The following is a 20,896-nucleotide window of genomic DNA, read 5'->3' on the forward strand; positions in this document are numbered from 1 at the left end:
ACTTATATTAATTTATCATATCATGGGGGAGTTGAGATCAATATATAAAAAGTGCAAATTAGAAAGCTCCATACACGTTTTTCCAAGTTAACCTATTGTATATCATTTCACATTTTAGTTTGACTATCCAAATTCTGTAAAATTTGACCTTTCATTTTCACTTAGGAATTTTTTTTCATTATTTCAAATACTTGGGAAATTTTTTTCATTATTTCAAATGCTTTTAATTTGTTAGAATTAAAGCAGGTAATATTGAATTTGGAATTCTCAAGAATTTATTAAGATACATGTATTTAAAATATTTACATTATACAAAATTAATTTGATTCATTTAGTTATATATTTATAAGTCTATATTCGATTTTACAAATTTAATTACTCTTTAATCTAGATTTTCTTTTTTCTACCATGTAGTAATAGTCAGGGAAAATGTTATAGTTAACAATTTCAAGTTTGCATAAGCCTGATTTGAAAATAGTTTTTGACGTTTTTTTTAAAGAAAAAGTGGAAATGGAGTCAACAATAGAATAATAAAAAAATAAGGTTGATATTGTTGTTATTAAATTTAGGAACAACTGGAAATTTAGGAATGATATAGTCAATCAAAAAAATAAGGTTAAGATTGTTGTTATAAATTTTAGGAACCAATCCAAAATAATAATAAATGTTAATTGAACAATGTGTTTTTTTCTCCTACAATTGTGATTGACAATGTATGTTTTTCATTTATTTTTTTAAATCGGATTTACATGAGAGATGAGATCACACAGGGTTAAAAAGTTGAATGAAATATTTGAAAGATCAAATAACACAAATTCAAAGTATTTTCTCTAACCATTTAAATTTGAAGATGAAATCACATCAAGGGTGACTCATTAAAATTAGTAGCGTAATACTAACTTCTAATAAAACACTTCAATATTTTAATAGAATTATGCAAATAATTAGTCACTTTTTTTAATTCAAACTTATTGTATGTTATGTAGTAGTTTTACGAGGTATAATGATTTTAAGTTTATAACAAAAAATTTAATAGTAATAACAATATTAGGCTTATTTCAAATTAATAAGATGTTAACCATATGTTTATTATTAGTAATATGAAGATATAAGTAATTTAATTCAAAGTCTAAAATATTTTTACGATTGAAAAAAAAACAATCTTTCTTTCCTTATTTCTTTTATAAAAATTTAATTCAACGCTTAAAACTAATTCATAAGACGTGAATTATTTAAACCATATAAGGGGACAACACCTTATTGATCAACCATTGTGGATATACACTTTAACACAACTTGGAATCCAACATTAGGTAAACCAATTATAAAAGATGAATACCATGTTAAAAAATAGATTGTTGACTAGCTTACTCAATCGCAAAGTTAGTTCTAGAGGTGAAGATTTGTCAAGATCATATAAAGAAAAAATACTTTATTTTCGGAACGAGTGTGAGATATCTCACAATGTGTATTGCATTATGCAATTCTAATAGCAAATAATTTGAGGACGAGATGGGGAGGGAGGGGGAGGGGTATTTATGAATGTCGAAATAATCTGGGGAGATATTGAGAGAAAGTAATAGTATTTACTCAAACACTATAGTGAAAGTGTGTTGAATCTAGAACAGACAGTAAACTCCTTTATAATGGACGTTTTATTTTGTTTCTACTGATGACAGACCAAAACGACACAATATGTGTTGTGATGTGAAGAGATTTACTTGGAGAAATTGGAGGAACATGTATCACACGTGTAAGTGTAAATATGAGAAACTCCCACATGAATATTCTACCATAATGGGAATTCAAGAATCGGTAAATGAAATTTTAATGAATTTGAAAGAAATTGTATTGGGAAGTAATCTATATGGAACTTTTGACGCGTCTATTTGTGTCAAAGGTCTTAGATATGTAACTGCTCAAAATATCATATTACCACCTTATGTAGAAATCGTTGATAATACACAACATTAGCTAGTTTAAGATGACTAATTGATTTTTGTATTGGATAACAAATAGTCAAATAGTGAGAAATACCACCGGTCTTTTAGGCCGGACACCTACAATAGTATTATATGATTATTATTTCTGACTAAAATTATAGAGTAATTCACTTGCAGCACCAGACTCACCAATCGAAGCTACTAGTAATCCCGAGGGGGAGACATCCTCTTATAATAGTTAGCAATGTTGAACAATCGAGATATCGGTCTGAGGTCTTGCTAATTAAATCTTTGCCCCAGAGGGAGGACGCTTATGAATAGTTGAACCAGGAGACTATTTTGGTCAAAGATAAAACTTTTATTTTCTTGTCTATCGAATATTTATGATTTTGTTATTTTTTTAAAATGAAAATCGATTCTGGCATTAATTATTGGATTTGAATGCTTACATATTGGTCTAGTTTAATTTTCATTAACCATAGAAATTGTTATTAATATTAGAGTGTGGAGAATATTACATAACATTAATAAGTTGTATACACCAAACATAGTTCACGTTGAACCTCTATAATGTCCAATAAGTAGAGTTTTATGTGGTCAAATACATCGGAAAAGAGATGAAGACGAAATATTATGTAGTTATGAATCTAGTCTCGACATCAGTCCGTGAAAGCTTTTAATCTCAACCCTTTCTTTTTAGTCTTTTCTGCATTTTGGCATCAAGAGGATAAAACGATTGCAAAGAAAGCTCTTGATTTTTCTATATTGCTCGAAAAAAGTTTAATTTCATTTCATTGATTTGCAAGTATATAAGTCCTTTATTTGTTTGTGCCCCATATATACACACAAGAAATAAGTAAACATTTGTATATTTTGATATGAAATAAGAACTCGAAAGATAATTACACTATATATCAAGGAGTCATCGATTCAATTAAATAGGAAAAGAAGAATATTTTATTTCATGACTCATAGAAGTAGTGAATCTGTACAAGCTTGATTAAAAAAAAGGCCAACATGAAAAGAGAAATGAAAATTGAACGCAATTATGTTTTCTTCTTTTCTCCTAGGATTTTTCAGTTTTACATGTCGGCTTTATCCATGCTCCAGGCATCAAGAGTGTCAATTTTGACTGTCTCAGTACCATTATTGAAAGCAAACAAATGTGTGTCACCATAGATGGATAAAGCTGGATAAACTCGTGATGTAATACATGTCTTTCCACCAGCACCAAAACTTGCGACCACGGAGTGATCAATCTGAAAAAATAATTAAACTACTTGTCAATGCGACAAAAAAAGAAAAATGAGTTGAAATATAAGTTTTAAGTGTATTTTATAGGAAAAAAGTACCAAAGAAAGTTTACCAAACTCCTTAGTGACAACTTTTTGTCTGTTAGATCAACATCGACATACCCAGCAAATGAGGGTTTGAACATCTTTTTGTGATTCCTAACGCTTGACCTGTCACAGAAAAAAATAGAATGATGAGGTTAGCCAAATACAAAAGCATAAAGATAACAAATCTTTTTATAGTTATAATTATTTGATATCCAAAACTCATTTGCATTGCGTTAGACCCATTTAATAGGAGGAGAGATACTTGCTAATAAGAAAAGTGTGATCATTAGACAAACCTTGAGGCATCAGAGCACATGAGAACCTTGTATTTGTCTTGATTTTTAAAACACTCGAAAGAATACAGGTGTATACTCTTCCAAGTTTTCAGAAGATAATGTTAGGAGTCCAAATGGACCAAGTCCACCTTGAACTGTCGAACCCCTAATTGCACATACATCTTCGGCATAAAGATCAACCCAACTAGGATCAAATTCTTCTGCATTTTCCAAACTTGAAAAGGAAAATGTAACTTCAACATCAGCCTGTCATTATATTAACACTCACAAATTAGCTATAAATTGGTCTTGGTACAAAAATTTCATACAAAAAATTAATTCAAATCATAAACCTGTCAAACCTGGGCAGGTGTGATTCCTTGAACTTCTATATTTTCTCCCTTGTTCAATTTGTAATTTCTTAGCTCGACCTTTTTCTTTCTCAGGGTTTCTAATTCTTCAATAGGCCATTGGACTAAATGTTTACCACTAGGATCAATCCATAATTTACGAGGAATAGCCTGAATTCCAGACCATCCTTTGTAGATGTCATCTGTTGGAAAAACATCGGATTCGTTGCACCATCCCATCAAAATTCTTCGATTCTTGCTAGGATCATAGAAAGTTTTTTGATGCATAAAAATTACCATAATCCAGTCTCAATCCGTGATATCCTTCGATCATTGTATCGTCCGGAACATATCTATCTTTTTTCGTGTCATAAGTACCAATTGTGTAATAGTCCCATCTGGTATCATCCAGACTGACTTTCAGAACATGTTTAATTTTTTTGCCAATAACTGATGTGTCCAAACCATCTGTATTCTCCAATGATACTGGAAAAAAATCAACACATTCCCAATTTCCAGTTTTAGCAGCTGAATGGAATGGGTGTTGGGCTTTGGTCCATTTCATGAAGTCCCTACTCCGGTACAATATTGCTAATCCTCTCTTGTTTTTTCTAAGGCTACCAACCAACATTCTCCAACTCCCATCTTGACCTAACCAAGCTGTAGTTGGGTCACGAAATTTGGTCTTGTTGATGCTTTCGTCAGCGACTACTAACGGATTGTTATCAGGTTTGATCCACTTACGTAGAAATGGATCAGACAAGTTAGCTGGTATTGCATAATTTTGTACTTGAGTTTGTTCGTCATCCACTATTCCAGTGTAGAGAATAACAGGCTTATTCCCCGGAAGAATAGTGGTTGATCCAGACCAAGTACCATATTTGTCGAACACTTCTGATGGATAAATTGCATGCTCTAAATTGATCCAGTTAATCATGTCAATGGATACTGAATGAGCCCAAACAATATTGCCCCACACTTCTCCTTTTGTATTGTACTGGTAAAATAGATGATAGATACCATTGTAATACATTGGACCTATTAAAAAAAATTAATATAAATAAATTGAGATTTAGGTAAAAATATAGTGAAAACTAATAAATATAAAACTCGATCTTACCAGTGGGATCTAATGTTGTTGTTGGGACCATCCGGCCAAGACCACCACATAAAAAGGAATTAAATTAAAATGATTAGTAAAAGCATTTCATTGCAATTGAAAAAATATCACAAAGCAGAGTTAGTTGCATATATATTATATCATGTAAAAACTTGTTTGCATCAATTATATAAAATAATACTAATTTTTATCAAGATTAAAAGAGAATGATTGTTTAACTATTGTTTGTGATAATCATATTTTTTACAGTACATCTCCTCATATATTTATTAATTAGTATCATCACGAATAAGGATCATATACAAGTATTAAAGCATATATTATACGAATAAGGATCACCTTATTATGTTAAATAACTATAATGAAATAATTAAATAAAAAGAAAAAGGACAATCAAATATGAATAAGCAGCTAAAAGCACACATGCATGTTAGTTTATTTTTGCCGAGTTCAATTATTAAAATTTTAGTAATTTTTTCACATATGTGTGGATTAAATTATTAAAATTTTAATAAATATTAAATTTGAAAAGTCTTGAACTATTAAATTTAAATATTGAACTATCTCTCCCAAATAAGTGAACACATTTAAAATATTATAAATTAATAATATAATATTTCAGAAAATTTGTGTTTCAAACACTAAAATAAAAGAAGAAGAAAAGGACAAGTAAAATAATAAGGTTCCTTCGATTTATATTTTACATGAACTCAAACGTTATATATTAGATCCTACATATGAATATGAATATGAATATGAATAGTCCATATATATTGTATAGCGGAGTGGATTAGAGAAAAAGACATACCATTGATCCAGTGCTTAGGAGGTCTGAAGTGAAATTTAGGTCTTAAGATTTTTTTTACCACATTATGACTGGTAGACTGTAGCTTTCGATTTATTTCATGTGACGCATGAACCTCAAAAAATACAAGAAAAAACATAAATAGAAAAAGGCAAAGAGATCGATTCTTTAAAATCACCATTCTGACGAACAAACTTTCTTCTTTTTAAATCTAATTCAGAGAAAATAGAAACTGATGAAAAAGTTGAAAGAGTGTGAAGAATATTTATAGAGAAAGGTAGAGATAAAGTCAACAATAGAATAATAATTTAAAAAAATATATTGATATTGTTGTTATAGAATTTAGGAACATCTGTAGATATAGTCAATCAACAAAATAGGAAAAATATGATTGATATGGTTGTTATAGAATTTAGGAAAAGCAAAAGATATAGTCAATCAACAAAATAGGAAAACATAAGGCTGAAATTTTTATAATAAAATTTAGAAATTGACAGTCAATTAAAAAACAAGGTTGAGATTATTGTTATAAATTTTAGGAACCAATGGAGATATAGTCCACCAAAAGAATAGTAAATGATGATAGTGTTATCATAAAATTAAGGAATCGAAAGTTAATCGCGGATTTATCTCTGTATTTTTTATTTAAAAAAAACTCATTTACCGAATATTTTTCCTATAAGTGTGACTAAACAATGTGTTCTTTCATATATTTTTACCATGATTTACTGAGATTACATATATGATTAAAAAGTCGAATGAAATAATTAAAAGATCAAATAACACAAATTTGAAGTATATTCTCTTATCATTTAAATTTGTAGGACGGCTTAATAAAATTAGTAATTTGTAATTAACTTTTAATAAAAGACCTCAGTTTTTTAATAGAAGTTATGTATTATACAAATTATGCAAACAATAAGTCACTTTTTTTATCCATACGTATTGTGCAATATTAGTACATGTTTTTAAGTTTATGATTAAAATCTAATAGCAATAAGTAATAACGTTATTAAAGTTATTTCAAATTAATAAGATGTTAGTCATATGTTTACTATTAGTATTATGAAGATATGAGTAGTTTAATTCAAACTCTAAAATATTTCTCAAAAGAAAAACAATCTCTCTCCTTATTTTTTAGGCCAAACACATACACAGCCCCTCAAACTTGGCCCAATTTTTCATTTTGGCACTCCAACTTAGCCTTGTTCCATTTTAACCCTTGAACTCCATTTTTTCTGTTCCATTTTAACACAAAATACTATTTTTATGATTCTTTATTTTATATATATTCTTCAAATGCAACTTCTTATTTTAAATCGACACGTGTCAATTAATTTTAGTTAAAAAAATTAAAAATTAACAAAAAAATTTTAAAAATAGACGTGTGCCTGTTAATTTTCATAAAAAAATTAAACATTCGCAAACGAATATAAAAATTTTCAAATAATAATATTATTTTTTGAGATTTCTCTGTATTTTTGCATGAAAATAAATTGACGAAAGTTCTTTGATTTTCTTTCTTAAACATTCAATTAAATTAAATAACACTACTTATTTATTTTTTCTTATCATCTAGGCTATCTAAATTTAACGCAAATACTCACTTTTAATGTTTAATATAAATCAATACGAATAAAAAAATTCATCTTCAATACGAGTAAAAAAAGACTCTTGTTCATTGCTAATAACACTACTAAAAAATGTTACCAACACAATTTCGTCGGTTATTTTTCACACAAAAATACATAACACTCTTAAAAAGAAATTATTATTTTTTAAAAAGAATTATTTTTTGTTAATTTTTATTTTTTTTAACTAAAATTAATTGACACGTGTCGATTTAAAATAAGAAGTTGCATTTGAAGAATATATATAAAATAAAGAATCATAAAAATAGTATTTTGTGTTAAAATGGAACAGAAAAAATGGAGTTCAAGGGTTAAAATGGAACAAGGCTAAGTTGGAGTGCCAAAATGAAAAATTGGGCCAAGTTTAAGGGGCTGTGTATGTGTTTGGCCTATTTTTTATATAGATTTTGTAATTTCTTTTTCTATGAATATTAATATTTTTTAGGTAAAATATAAACTAATAATCCAATATTACCAAAGTTTTAGGACCCCACAATTTTCGTGGCATAAAACAGAAGTTTTACTAGTCTTCTACTTTGAGTCGTATTGTATCAAATAATTCAAGAATATCCCTTTAACAAATCCTGAATTTCGTTAAATTTTGCTTTTTAAAATAGTCATGTGACTTATTATGATTTACCACATTTCTAATTTAGAATTAAATCTACCCTTACATTAATCCTTTAATCCTTCATCCTCATTAGAACAAAACATTCATCTCCCTATAATATTCTTATAGACTCATTATATAGAGAAGTTAATTATGTAGCAATAAATTTTGGAAAAGTTCTCTACACACATAACTTATTTTATCATATTCTCTAAATAATTCTATCATTTACAAGCATTCAAAGCAATTTGAAAAAAAAAAAAAAAAAAGTAAGAAAAGATTATTATGATAGTAATAAATAATAGTATTAGTATAAAATTAGTTGTTTAGACTTTAAATTTCGACTACTTTATTTTTATTAAAATATCATTTTTGTATAATAAATTAACGAAAGAAATTGTTTGTAATTTATGTGTAAAGTGTAGAGTATCTTGAAAGCAAAAGCACAATTCTTTATCATATAAGTATATTTAAGTCGAGGTTGAACAAAATATAGTTACCGGAATCAAACTTAAAATACTAAACCACACTAGATTAAATTTTGTAGAATAATGATATAATATTCTTGAAAACTGAAAAATCAAAATTACCGAACCAAAGTTTTCACCCCTACATGGGTCATCAAAAAAGAATGAAGCAATAGAACATACCATGATATTGGTAAACATTATTTCACAAGACATTATTTTCTCACTTGAATGATAACTACAACAATATAGTCTCATAAGCAAGGTTTGGGGAGTTCGGGTGTACGCAAACCTTACGTTGGAACATTAAAATCAACATGTAGCTTAGCTATATAAGACTAAAATATTAGTCAACATTCAAATGCATTTAGTATTGCTCCTGCAAAAAAATTGTCTACGCTTATCCATGGTTCTACAAATGTATGCAAAACTTTCTTAAGGTACCATGGTATTGGTAATTTATTTCACAAGATATATATTCTTTTCATGTCTGCATGAAAAGCAATTCTTCAGAGGTCTCTCAACATCAGAAACATGGCTCATATAGAGTAAAAGATGAAGGAAATTAGCAATTTGCAGCTTGCGTAACGTTTTCTTCTTTTACGACCATCTAATACCTAAACAGACATTAGTGCAGTTCAGCCGTTTACATCTGCTCCAAGGGAATGAAAACTACCCAACATCTTGATAGGAATGTCTTCTGCCGATCCCATTACTGTGACGGATTCAACAGAGTATAGAATGCCTCGTAGGCAGAGCAAAGTGTGGCATGAATCACATAGAAGGCTCTCGTATTGCAGTGGCCAAATTGAGTTCGGGTTCTAATTCATCTAATGGGGTAAAGAAGCAGTCAACCATGTTGCTGGGAACTTTCTCCAGCCGTGTTGGATCCCACTGAATGTTCAGTACAAGAACGAATAAGTTTTCTCATCTTCCCCTAGCTAAAAAGTATAAGAGAGAGGAGGGAGAGAGGAAGTTAAGCATGCACAGAAGACAGTTCATTACCTTTGGAGCAAAGTCCTTGTCAACCAATCTAGCCCGGACACCCTGAAAATGTTTTTGCGGATAAGTATCATAATTCATAGCTTAATAACATGAAGAAATGACTATACTAGGTTGAAACATTAAAGAGGAGCTTAGTAGCAGAAGAGGCTATGTTTCCTTAGAGCTAAATTTGGAGGATTTTTACAACATATCCAATACGCGTGGGGGTGGGGGGGGGGGTGTAAGTGGAGAACGTAGCGATGGAAAATGTTACATTTGCTGGTTTGAGTTATAAGGAAAAATAGTACTGACATATCAGCATGTTAGATTTCTCTATGAAACCTACATTACTAAATGCAACCCTATATTGCCAATACAAAAGTTGGTTTCGGATATAAAACTCTGCACAATCTATGGAATTATGAATCATATTACATGGAATAAGATGCGACATAAGATTAAGTATACAGGTAAGAGCACCTCCAATAACAATATAACCTTAAAAGTTGACTTGTTAAGTAAATGACAGTAAAATCGCAAGGTTTATAAAAACTAAAATTTTTTATCTGAAGTTCTCTTTTAATTTAAACTTCTACAAGTCTACTAAAAAATGCATACAAACTTCATACAGACAATTGTCAAGGAAGACATACCTCACAGAAGTCATCAGACATCCGTTTGGACACCCAATTAACTGATATGCGATATTCACGAACTAGACACTGATCAAGGGGTTGAAATCTGCCTTCTCTTATCTACATTTTGGCAGCAAAAAGAAATTTTAAACCCCAAAAAACTAGATTGCAAAAGCAATGGAAACGGTTAGCAGCTTACTGATTTCAAAGCCACTTTCAAGCTCAATGGAGAGGCTTCTTTTATTTTATTAAGAGCTGTATTGCACCATTCATCATGAGATTCTGCTGCCTCTCTTTCCTGCATTTTGCGACAGTGAAGGAACTTGGTGCAAGTAAAAAAGAGACAAGCAAATATTTAAGAATACTAAAGCCCATAAAGCATGTATAAGCAGATACCATCTCCCACAACCCCTAGTCAAAGGAAATCAACCAGACTGTCAATAACACCTAAACTAGATTTCCGAGATCAGAAAACACACATACTTTTTCTTCTGACGTAAAACATTAAATCAACCAAAAGTGTCAGCGAAACAAATTTCAAAGATCAATATCCAGGAGGAAAGTTCTTCAAACAATGTCCTAAAACTTCTATTATCATGCTTTAAGACCAAAAAATGAAACAAAAAAAAAGACCTAGAAACTAAATAAGGACAATTTATACAAATGTGTACAACGGTTTGGGTTTGTGGCATAACAAGGTCTACTGAGTTTAACTATCAGAAAGTTGTGCCAAGCATTAAGTGTTGAACCCCAGAAGTACGTATTGAAACACTGTGAACCATTTGGAAAGCACTGTTTCCTGTACCATCAGCAATGGATAGTCCTGAAGATATAGTTTTTGTTATTCAAGTTATACTCATCCTGTTCAAGAAGATTTGCCATCTCTTACAAAAGGTCCAAGTAGTGTAAATTTTGAAGATTAAATCAAATGGAGTTTTCCATCTTAATCTTGCTCTTCAGTTTTGCATTCACTCAAGATTAGTTAACAGTTTGGAGCAGTGTATCAAATTTAGTGTTTGCATAGTTTATTATTTGCTATTATAGATCACTGCAAGTAATGGGTGTGCATTTGTACCTAGAGAAAGAAAGGACAATAAGAGCGAGTAAGAGAGAGAGAGCACTTACCAGAGCTTCTATAATTTCCTCAACTGTATCCTGGCTAAAGCATTTATCGATTTTCTCAAACCTGAATCACAAAAGGTGGTTAAACAAAAGAAAACAGAGGGTAGGAACGAAATTAACATGGGAGCAAAAGAAAAGGCAATATTGGCATCTTTAATAGATGTAAAGATCCATCCAAAAAAAAGGTCTGTAAGAGAACTTGTTCGAGTCATGGCTCAGAAAGGATTATCTATGGCTTTGGAAGATGATATGGAAGACCAAAGACCCCCCACCGCAAGACAGCTTGTTTCAGATGGCTAAATCACATATACCATGTTTAACACATGAAAACCTGCAGAAATGAGGCATTGAGATCTGCAGCAGATGCTTTTTTGTGTGGATCAAATGAAACCATAGGATACCTGTTCTTAACAAAGCAAAGAGACGTGACAAAAATGGTGTATGTTTTTTAACCTGGCTGGAGTATAGTGGGTAACCAACAAATTTGGTCTTGTTGATGCTCTCATCAGCGACTACTAACGGGTTTCTAAGGCTGTCAACCAACATTCTCCAACACCTATCTTGGCCTAACCAAGCTGTTGTTGGGTCACAAAATTTGGTCTTGTTGATGCTTTCGTCGGCGACTACTAACGGGTTGTTATCGGGCTTGACCCACTTACAGAGAAATGGGTCAGACAAGTTAGCTGGTATTACATAATTTTGTAGTTGGGTTTGTTTGTCATCCACTATTCCAGTTAGCACTTCTTGGGAAATGGACCAAACACTCCATGGAGAGATTATATCTATTAAATATGAGAAAGTAGACAAAGGGTGGTTTTCTGGTTAAGGAGCCAAAGTTCTGGAGTAAGTTTGGGAAGGGGATTATGACAAGAAAAGGGAGATCCCCTAGATGTATGCATGGATGTTGGAGGCAAACCTTAGAGAACAGCTACTGATATATGGTTAGTGAACGAGACTGGTGCTAAAGTAGCTGATTCTTTGAGATGGAGCATGCACATGGCTCATCTGATACAACGTTTCAGGATGGCAATCCAAGATTGGAATAAGTTGAAGACTTCTTTCTGAGAATATATGGAGATTCCGGAAGAGTAGAGAGAGGAGATAACATGATATAGAAGGGGTTGGAAGCTAAACATGTGAAGTTAAACTATTTCATAGAGTAGTCCAATAGATCAGATAGCAGAAATAAACAATGAGGTGTAAGAAAGAGTTTGCAGCACCAAAGCTCTCCAGAAAGTTGCTTGTTTGCTTTGTAACCATTAGAATATGGTCATTGGGTCTAATTCAACCCCTAAAGCTAATTCATAAAAGATGTGAATTGCTTAGACCATATAAGGAGACAACACCTTTATTTCTCAACCAATGTGGGACATTCTAACACCTCCTACACACCCATATCTAAAATCTAGAGCATGGATAATACAACTTGGAATCCAACACTAGGCAAACCAATAATAAAATATGAATACCATGTTACAAGAATGGACTGTTCACCCTTACTCAACCTTAAAATCTAGCTCAAGAGGTGAAGATTTGTCAAGATCATATAAGGAAACAACACTTCATTCTCGGAACGAATGTGGGACATCTCACAATGTGTATTGCATGATGCAATTCTAATAGCAAATAATTTGAGGACGAGGGGGAGGATATTTATCAGTTGATGTTGCAAGTCGAAAGAATCTAGTGGAGATAATAAGACATAGCACATCCATAGCTATACTCATATAGAGGAGTATAATTTTAAGTGACAAACCAAACCATCAAGAGTTTCTAAAACATGTCACCATCTTTTGAAAAAGTGGAGAGTCCGAGCAACTTAGACTAAAAGAATCACTACAATGAATCCTAGAGTAATTTACTCTGGGTCCCCTAAAAATCCATATAATTGAGTAGAGCCCACAGAATTCACAAAGTTCAAGTTAGAGAAAATATAATGATGGAAGAGGGGAAACAAGGAGAATTTAGATAGAACATTACTTGTGAAGAACACTCCTCGTTTCTGGGTAAACAATGTCACCATACTGAGCTATAGAATTTTCAATGACAAGCCGATCATCTGTGATCAATTTACCAAGGCGTTCTTCTATCCAAGGAAGCCTCTGTTGGAACAGCAAAGATCAGAACTACCAAAAAAAAGTAGAACAAGAGTTGAGAATATAAATTACAAATTAACTTATCACTAACTTCACTGTGTGAATAGTGGGTAGCAAGACCACAAGCAATCATTTCTACACCATTAAGTTTTTCCCCTGTTAAAGCCAAATACTCCCCTGTAAGGAAGGAGATGCCAGTATTAAACTCCTAGCTTCAAACTTTAGGTAACAGTATAAAAATAACTTCACAACCAGCATGACTTCAGCAGTACTAATCCAACAAAAGAAATAAAGAGAGTTCATCAAAACAATCAATTCCTTTGGTGGCAGAGGTGGATATAGGATGTCAAGAAGATGGGTGCACTTTTACGAAGAGGTAGATCCAAGATATAAATTTGACCAATTCAACCTATAGGTTCTTACAATTGAATTCATTATGCTTTTGAAGTTATAGGTTCAAAATTCTTATTTTTCTAAATAGTTTTTTACATTTATAGCTAACTCTGCATCAAAGATGATGATATCAATTGAACCCATTGATTATATGCTACATAATCCACTACATCATCCACTACTACTGTCTACTAGAGTTAATGTACACATTTGGCTTAATTATATAAAATTTAACAGTGACAAAAGAAAATTAGAAACTTCAATGTGTCCAGACTTGAAAATTTTGAAAGAATACATCAAACAAATAAGAAAGAAAAAAAGTACTTAATTAAAACACAAGTGACACCAATAATCACTTAGAACGGTGCACCCAATTCTAGAAAAAGAAAGAAAAAAACTACAAAATAGACATGAGATTTGAACTCCTAACCTCTCTTAGAGAGGTTCACCCAATAACGATCAAATTATATGATACTTTAAGCTTGGATGCACACATATATATTAAGTACTTTGAAAAAAATATAATAGTAGTATGCATGATCTACGGAGGGAACATGGATTCACGTAAACCTAGTCCCCTTTAGAAACGCCACTGTTTGGTGGTGTGAGAAAAGTAATCTAATACAACCATAGAAAAGGGACAACTGAAACAGAGAAAATACCAACCAAGCTAAAAACTTATGTTCAACTCATGACTCCCAGTAAATAAATAAATAAATCAATCAAGGGGCCACTGTTGAACCATCAAGAAATGAAGATTCGAGCCCCCCCCCCCCCCCCCCAGTCATCCAAATATATGGATGACTTAAATGGACAATGCAGAAATCAATGCACCTCATCAACAAAGAGACGCATCACCAGTTTCACCCTGCACAAATGTGTTGCATGAATAGTCATATCAAAGTAGAAAACAATAAGATGATAATAGAATGTGGCACATCAAGTCACTTTTCCTAACAGAGATGTTACTTCTGGTTAAGTTTTCTAGTTTACATACTAACAAGCGTAGCACCACATAGGAATCTACTTATCAGTAATATCTTATTAAACTTGCCTAAATAGCCAGGAAGGCGAGAAAGATAATAAGAAGCGCCTGCATCAGGATGGAAACCAATTTGAGCCTCGGGATTAGAATAAACCTGCAATGATTTTGCCATTTTCATTTGTAAGTTTAGGGCACTGATCAGTATTAAGGGAAAGAATATCACATCAAAAAAAAATTTAAGCCAACATATCATACAACATGCTTTTCTGAAGTGTATGTCATTATGCATTAGATCCAATATTTATCAGTCTGTTTTATTGACATTATGCATCAGATCCAGTATTTAATGAGAAGACCAAGCACATTGAGATTGATTGACATTATGCATCAAATTCAGTATCTCATGAGAAGGCTAAGCACATTGAAATTAACAGTCAATTTTGGAAAGTTGAGTGATCAACTTGCAGATATCTCACTAAGCCCCTCATCAGTCCTCATATAATTACATTTGTAATAAGCTAGGAACATATGACTTGTATGCACCAGCTTGAGGGGGAGTGTTAGAATAGGAATAGGCATATACAATCCTACTTAGAATAGAAATAGGAATAGGAATAGAAATAGTATATAGTTTCCTACTTGGTAAAGGATTATATTGTAGTGTCAATAAATAGGGTCTTTATGTAATAATGTAGATACACAATTCAATAATATTCTTCTCCTATATTTCTCACAAAGAACTTTTTAAGATAATATTACCTATATATATTAGACTAAAATAAAATATTTCTAAAAATTTGATAAAAGAGCATACAAGTTTGCAAAGATTCTAAGGAAAACAATACTTCCTTCCGAACAAAAGAGAATACAAGTAAAGAAAAACAATGTTTGAAAACTAAACATCCTCATCCTAGAGAATATTTGGAAAAAAAAGTGCAGAAATGAAAGGCAGCATTGAACACTCAAAATCAACTTATTGAAAAAGTAATAAGCTGAGTGAGCTCTTCTGTGCATCTGACCCCAAATAACCTATGTTACCCGAACCCTCCAAAGATATTGCCGCACCGGTGTCGGATCTTTTAAAAGTGCATAGCCTTTGGAGGATCCGACACACACACAATGATACATTTGAAGAGCCCGAACAACATAGCAAATAACCACTCAACCATCACAATAAGTGAAAGAATTGGCACTACCACTCAGGCATCAAATATAACTTATTACGTGCATGAAAATCATAATTTCCCTTTTATGTTATAGTTGAAAAAGGATGGGGACCATTCAACTGGACTTCTCCCAATGCAACGGTTGATAGGATGAAGGTTTATCCAAGAAGTCACTCTATGTGCTCACTACTCAAGAAAAGGATACAATTACAAAAAGAAGGGCATACAGAAAAGCTTTTCTGACCAGCAGAAATACTGACATCTTAAAGAATTCAAATATTGATAGAGTAAAATCATTAGTTGAAAAATAGTGCATTTGACCATATATTATCATTGGAGCATTATCACAAATTAAGAGTTGGGTATCACTACCCAAGCATCAAACATAGCTTATTCAGTGCATGATTATAGTGAAAGAACTGGCACTACCACTCAGGCATCAAACATAACTTATTTCGTGCATGAAAACCATAATTTCCCTCATATGTGATAGTTGAAAAAGGATAGGGACCATCCAACTGGACTTCTCCCAATGCAAAAGTTGATAAGATGAAGGTTTATCCAAGAAGTCACTCTATGTGCTCACTATTCAAGAAAAGGATACAATTACAAAAAGAAGCTTTTTTGACCAATAGAAATATTGACATCTTATAGAATTCAAATATTGACAGAGTAAAATCCTTAGTTGAAAAATAGTGCATTTGACCATGCATTATCACTGGAGCCTTATCACAAAATAAGGGTTCACTACCCAAGCATCAAACATAGCTTATTCAGTACACGATTATAGTTTTCCTTATATCTGATAGTTAAAATGTATTGGGGGGGATTCAACTGCACTTCTCCCAGTGTAACAGGTAATAGTTGATGGCTTGTCCATTAAGGCATTCTATACCCTTCACTTCTGAAAAAATCAATACAACTCTGGAAAGAATAATCATGCAAAAGAACTTTCTTCCGTTATGCCACCAAAATATTGTCATTTATAAGGCGTCTTTCAAATTAATCAGATAAGGAACTGGTGTCATAATCGGCATAAAGGAAGCAGGTACGTACAGTTCTATTAGTTACAACGCGAAACATTCCTGGAAGCGAAATACCTGCCCCACTTCCCATTGTAACACCGTCCAAAATAGCCACCTGCGCATAATGATCAATAATTCTTGACTTAAACATGTCTGCTAAAGTTTGCTAAAAAGTTAATTCAGAAGTCAAATTTTAAGATGATGCAATGGCCTACTATGTCACACTCTGACATATTGCATGTCTTAGCTATTACTTAAAGCATATTATATGCTTTTATAATACTATGTTTATCTTCAAAGCATCTTTGATTCCTTTCTTTCCTGTCCACCAAATGCAGGCAGGGACAATCTTCTATCTCTCCTTCTGAATGGATGAGTTACCATATCTGGTCATGTGGTAGTGTCACAATGTTGTCGCTTTTTAGAACGTAACATTGTTATATATAATCCAGCTGCACCAAACTAGTTCAGCATCCATAATTACAAGAGTGATACATGAAGATTCCATGTCCTTACTTTACTACAAAGTTCCTAAGACATCAACAAAAGATTCTACATCTTCCATGTATTTTTGTTTACACAAAAAAAAAAAGGCCAGACATTGCATTTTCATTTTCAGAATAGTACTGTGTCATAATATTGTTTTTAAAGAGAGGAGGCTGGAGAAGTGCACAGAATACAAGAGTAAGTTGAGTGAAAATCAAAAGATTTAAAAGGATGCATTGACTACTTCTAGCTGCACAAATCTTACTATAGAAGGAACTTCGTCATGGTTTCTGAAGCAAAATTCTAGTCAAGGAAGTCTAGTTTCCTTTTCAATGTTCCAAATAGTTCATCACTTAGACTTTGCTACACAAAGTAATGACCATTTTACTCAAGGTGTTCAGAGATGAGAAAAGAGGTCAGCAAATTAAGTTACTGAGAACGCTGGTAGTGGAAAATGAATTTACCAAGACGGAGTATCTTTCCAGTATGCAGTAGAAAATTTATGTATGGATTCTTATTATGTTTTAGGCCATGACAATATTTTTGAAGAAGTCACACCTCCCATACCGTTTTGATGTCTTCCAAGTACATATGGTGTATATAAGTTTTACTGAGCAGAGTCTTGACATATTTCTACCTAATACCTATATGTTGTGTTTCCTTTTATGGATTATATGTCAAGTTAGACAATAAAATTGTGCTGATAGATAATAATGAAGTGACAGTTCAAACAGAAATTCAAATCCAATGCATTGATACAAGCGGTGAGGCAGAGGAACATCTATCGAGATCTCCCAATAAGAGAAGGGAGATACAACATTTTGATGAGAAAACTCAATATCCAACCTCACTGACAATGCAATATGAAAAGAAAAAGAAAAGAGTACTACTTACATTTGGCTTGAGATAGGTTCCTAACAGGTAAACGAATTTATACAATGTCTGGAAGAACTTCTTGCATTCCTCAACCTTCCCTGCAGAAAAGTGCATCTAAGAAAATGTTTGCCAACAGTTTCACAGGCAATAACTTAAAAATTAACCATTTATCCTTAAAACAAAGGATTCTGTGAGCAAGTGTAGGAATGCTCTGGTATTCTCCTCAAACTATAGGAATTTACAAGGTCCATCTAGGACTTCAGTTGCAATATAAAGTAAAATACCAGCACTAAGAAGAAGCTGAGTCGATAAACTATATTTTTTTTGATAACTGTGGTGTCCGGACCAGCTTGCGCACACCTCGACTAATTCAACGGGATACTTGCTACCTCCCACCAGCAATAGGTACGAGGTAACTCTCTCTACCAAGGTTTAGACAAATAGGACGACATCACATATTGTTTTGTCTCCGTTGGGATTTGACGTGAGACCTCATGGTTCTCCTCCCATTTCATTGACTACTACGCCGTACCCTTGGGGCACTGAGTCAATAAAATATGTTGATTATATTTCTGAGCCCGACTCATTTGGTGAAGCAAGGAGAGGTTCACAAAAATGGCAGCTTGTCTTGTCATGATCATTCTGCTAGTTTCCTCTTATGAAGCAAGAAACTCAAACAAACTACATAGATTAACAGTTTGAACAGTGGGATTAACAATGACCCATTCTCACACAGTAGGTTGTTGGAAAGAATTGTTCTGCTTAGGTGTTAAATTTGTTTCTTGTAGAGCTCCTCATTTTGACAATTTGCAAATGTTACACCTTTAGTAAAAACACAAATAAGTATTTCTCTAACACAATAATCCCACTGTTCCATCATATGTGGCAGGGTACAGAGTTCAAGGGTAAATCTAGATAATTTTTGGGTGTCCACTAGGACTTAAATTCTTCAAGTATTTTTTAAATAACATTTACATGTTTGAAACATACATTAAAGTACTACAAGTCTGATAGATAATAATTCTAAATACATAAAAAAAATATTTAAGAAAAGTATGGTCAAAGAAAACCTCTTTAACATATAGCAATGGTGACACATAAATGAACAGAAGGATTAATATTTTATGTCCAGCTTACTCGCACTTCTACTAATCTTACCAAATACATGTCACCTATCTCCCCCACAGTTACCGAGTAACTTTGTCCAGCATAGAGGATCACCTTTGGGTTCAAATTCCAATAGATGCACCCAAAGGTGTGGCTTTGTCTCTGTTGGAATTTGAATAGTGGTCTTCCATAGTCCAATCCAACTTTATTGTCGGTAAGTCATACCCTTGGGTGCCTCTAACACATTAATACTCATTAACTTTGAGTGATATTTACACCCAAGCAAGTGGAAAACAGAGAGGAGTTGATCATAAAAAAAATTAATCAATTCCAAAATCTTTGCTTTAATAAAAAACTTAAGCATAGTTGTACTTTATCATTAAAAAAAATATAAGCCAGGGAGTAGTTGATCATCCCCCACCTAGTGGGATTTCACTGGGTATGTTGTTGTTGTTGTTGTTGTTGTTGGAGTAGTTGATCATCACAGGGAATATTTTATCAGTCGCACTTAGGAAATTACACCTTGAAAATGATAAAACACAAGAAAAAAGAAACAAAACTAAAAGCAAACACACACCTTCATTAATCAACTCATAAAGTGTGACGACGTCTGCTCCGGAGCAGAATGCCCTGCCATTGCTCTGCAATAAATTCAATCAAAAACTTCATTATTAGCTAGAATGTCCAAATTTCATAAACTGAACTCTGATCCTTCAAAATACTTCCTCCAATTCAATTTGTTTGCCTGATTTTGACTTGGCACGGAGTTTAAGAAGATACAAATCGACTTCTAAATCTTGTATAATGTAATCTTAAACTAAAGAAATGTAACTAAATGTCCTTTAATTTGAAATAAACTAAAAAGAAAAATAAAACCAACAAAAGAAATTAACATAACAGGAAGGTGAAAAAGAAACTCTTTTTAGTACAATGTATCATTACCTTCATCATTACAAATCCAATATCTGAGTTTTCCTCCCAAGACTCATACAATCTACTTAATCGACCAGCCTAACATTCAAAATAGGGTCAATTACAGCTTTACAGAAATATAAACAAACAAATTCTTCAAAAGGGGAAAATGCCGAACCATAGAAGGCGTAAGAGCATTAAGAGCAGATGGTCTATTTAAAATAGCTGCTCTTGATTTAGCCCTTCCTTCAACCAAAACCTGCAACAACAATAACAAGTAATTGGTGTTTCACTTCGCCAAATTTAGTAAAGCATATTTGTGTTAGCACAAACAAGTTAATTACGAAGAATGTTGAATAAAATGAACCTGTTCTTGAAGATAATCGGCGTAGCTGGGTTGAGCAGAAAACTGTCTACAATAATGATTTGAGAGGAAGAAGCTCGAATCATTTCTCCGAAAGGGTTTACTCAGTGATAGCAAAGCTTTGAGTTTATGCATTTTCATTCTCTGTCTCTTTACTCTGTGTGTTTTCTCCTCAAACAAGCTGCGAAATGGAGCTTTGGGGTT

The 20,896-nt window shown here is 32.5% G+C and overlaps 2 protein-coding genes across 2 annotated transcripts; both read right to left on the minus strand.

The window, feature by feature from the left end:
* Positions 1-2,951: 2,951 nt before the first annotated feature.
* On the minus strand, positions 2,952-4,941 carry LOC125825569 (beta-fructofuranosidase, insoluble isoenzyme 1-like). Its single transcript, XM_049504895.1, is given in 6 exon segments — positions 2,952-3,202; positions 3,310-3,406; positions 3,580-3,629; positions 3,631-3,825; positions 3,921-4,187; positions 4,189-4,941. Coding segments are annotated over 6 exon segments (1,539 nt in total). The 3' UTR covers positions 2,952-3,025.
* A 3,946-nt stretch (positions 4,942-8,887) lies between these two features.
* On the minus strand, positions 8,888-20,896 carry LOC125825575 (3-hydroxyisobutyryl-CoA hydrolase-like protein 2, mitochondrial). Its single transcript, XM_049504903.1, has 14 exons — positions 20,696-20,896; positions 20,507-20,587; positions 20,359-20,427; positions 19,994-20,057; positions 18,328-18,407; positions 16,979-17,062; positions 14,826-14,910; positions 13,470-13,555; positions 13,263-13,384; positions 11,286-11,346; positions 10,360-10,458; positions 10,179-10,280; positions 9,547-9,588; positions 8,888-9,435 (listed from the first exon to the last, which is right to left on the minus strand). Exons 1-14 carry the CDS (start codon positions 20,831-20,833, stop codon positions 9,316-9,318), a joined length of 1,233 nt encoding a protein of 410 aa, XP_049360860.1. The 5' UTR covers positions 20,834-20,896; the 3' UTR covers positions 8,888-9,315.

The sequence above is a fragment of the Solanum verrucosum genome, unplaced genomic scaffold, assembly GCF_900185275.1.
Source record: "Solanum verrucosum unplaced genomic scaffold, falcon-dt-bn FXZP01000140.1, whole genome shotgun sequence".
In the NCBI taxonomy this organism is placed as follows: domain Eukaryota; kingdom Viridiplantae; phylum Streptophyta; class Magnoliopsida; order Solanales; family Solanaceae; genus Solanum; species Solanum verrucosum.

What these genes read in the sequence shown, in the direction of transcription:
- LOC125825575 (XM_049504903.1), bottom strand. Translation starts at nt 20,833, where the DNA reads ATGAAAATGCATAAACTCAAAGCTTTGCTATCACTGAGTAAACCCTTT. An exon ending in CCGATTATCTTCAAGAACAG is followed by an intron (nt 20,588 to 20,695) that starts GTTCATTTTATT and finishes TTGTTGTTGCAG; the next exon opens with GTTTTGGTTGAAGGAAGGGC. An exon ending in AGGAAATTATAGAAGCTCTG is followed by an intron (nt 10,459 to 11,285) that starts GTAAGTGCTCTC and finishes CGCAAAATGCAG; the next exon opens with GAAAGAGAGGCAGCAGAATC.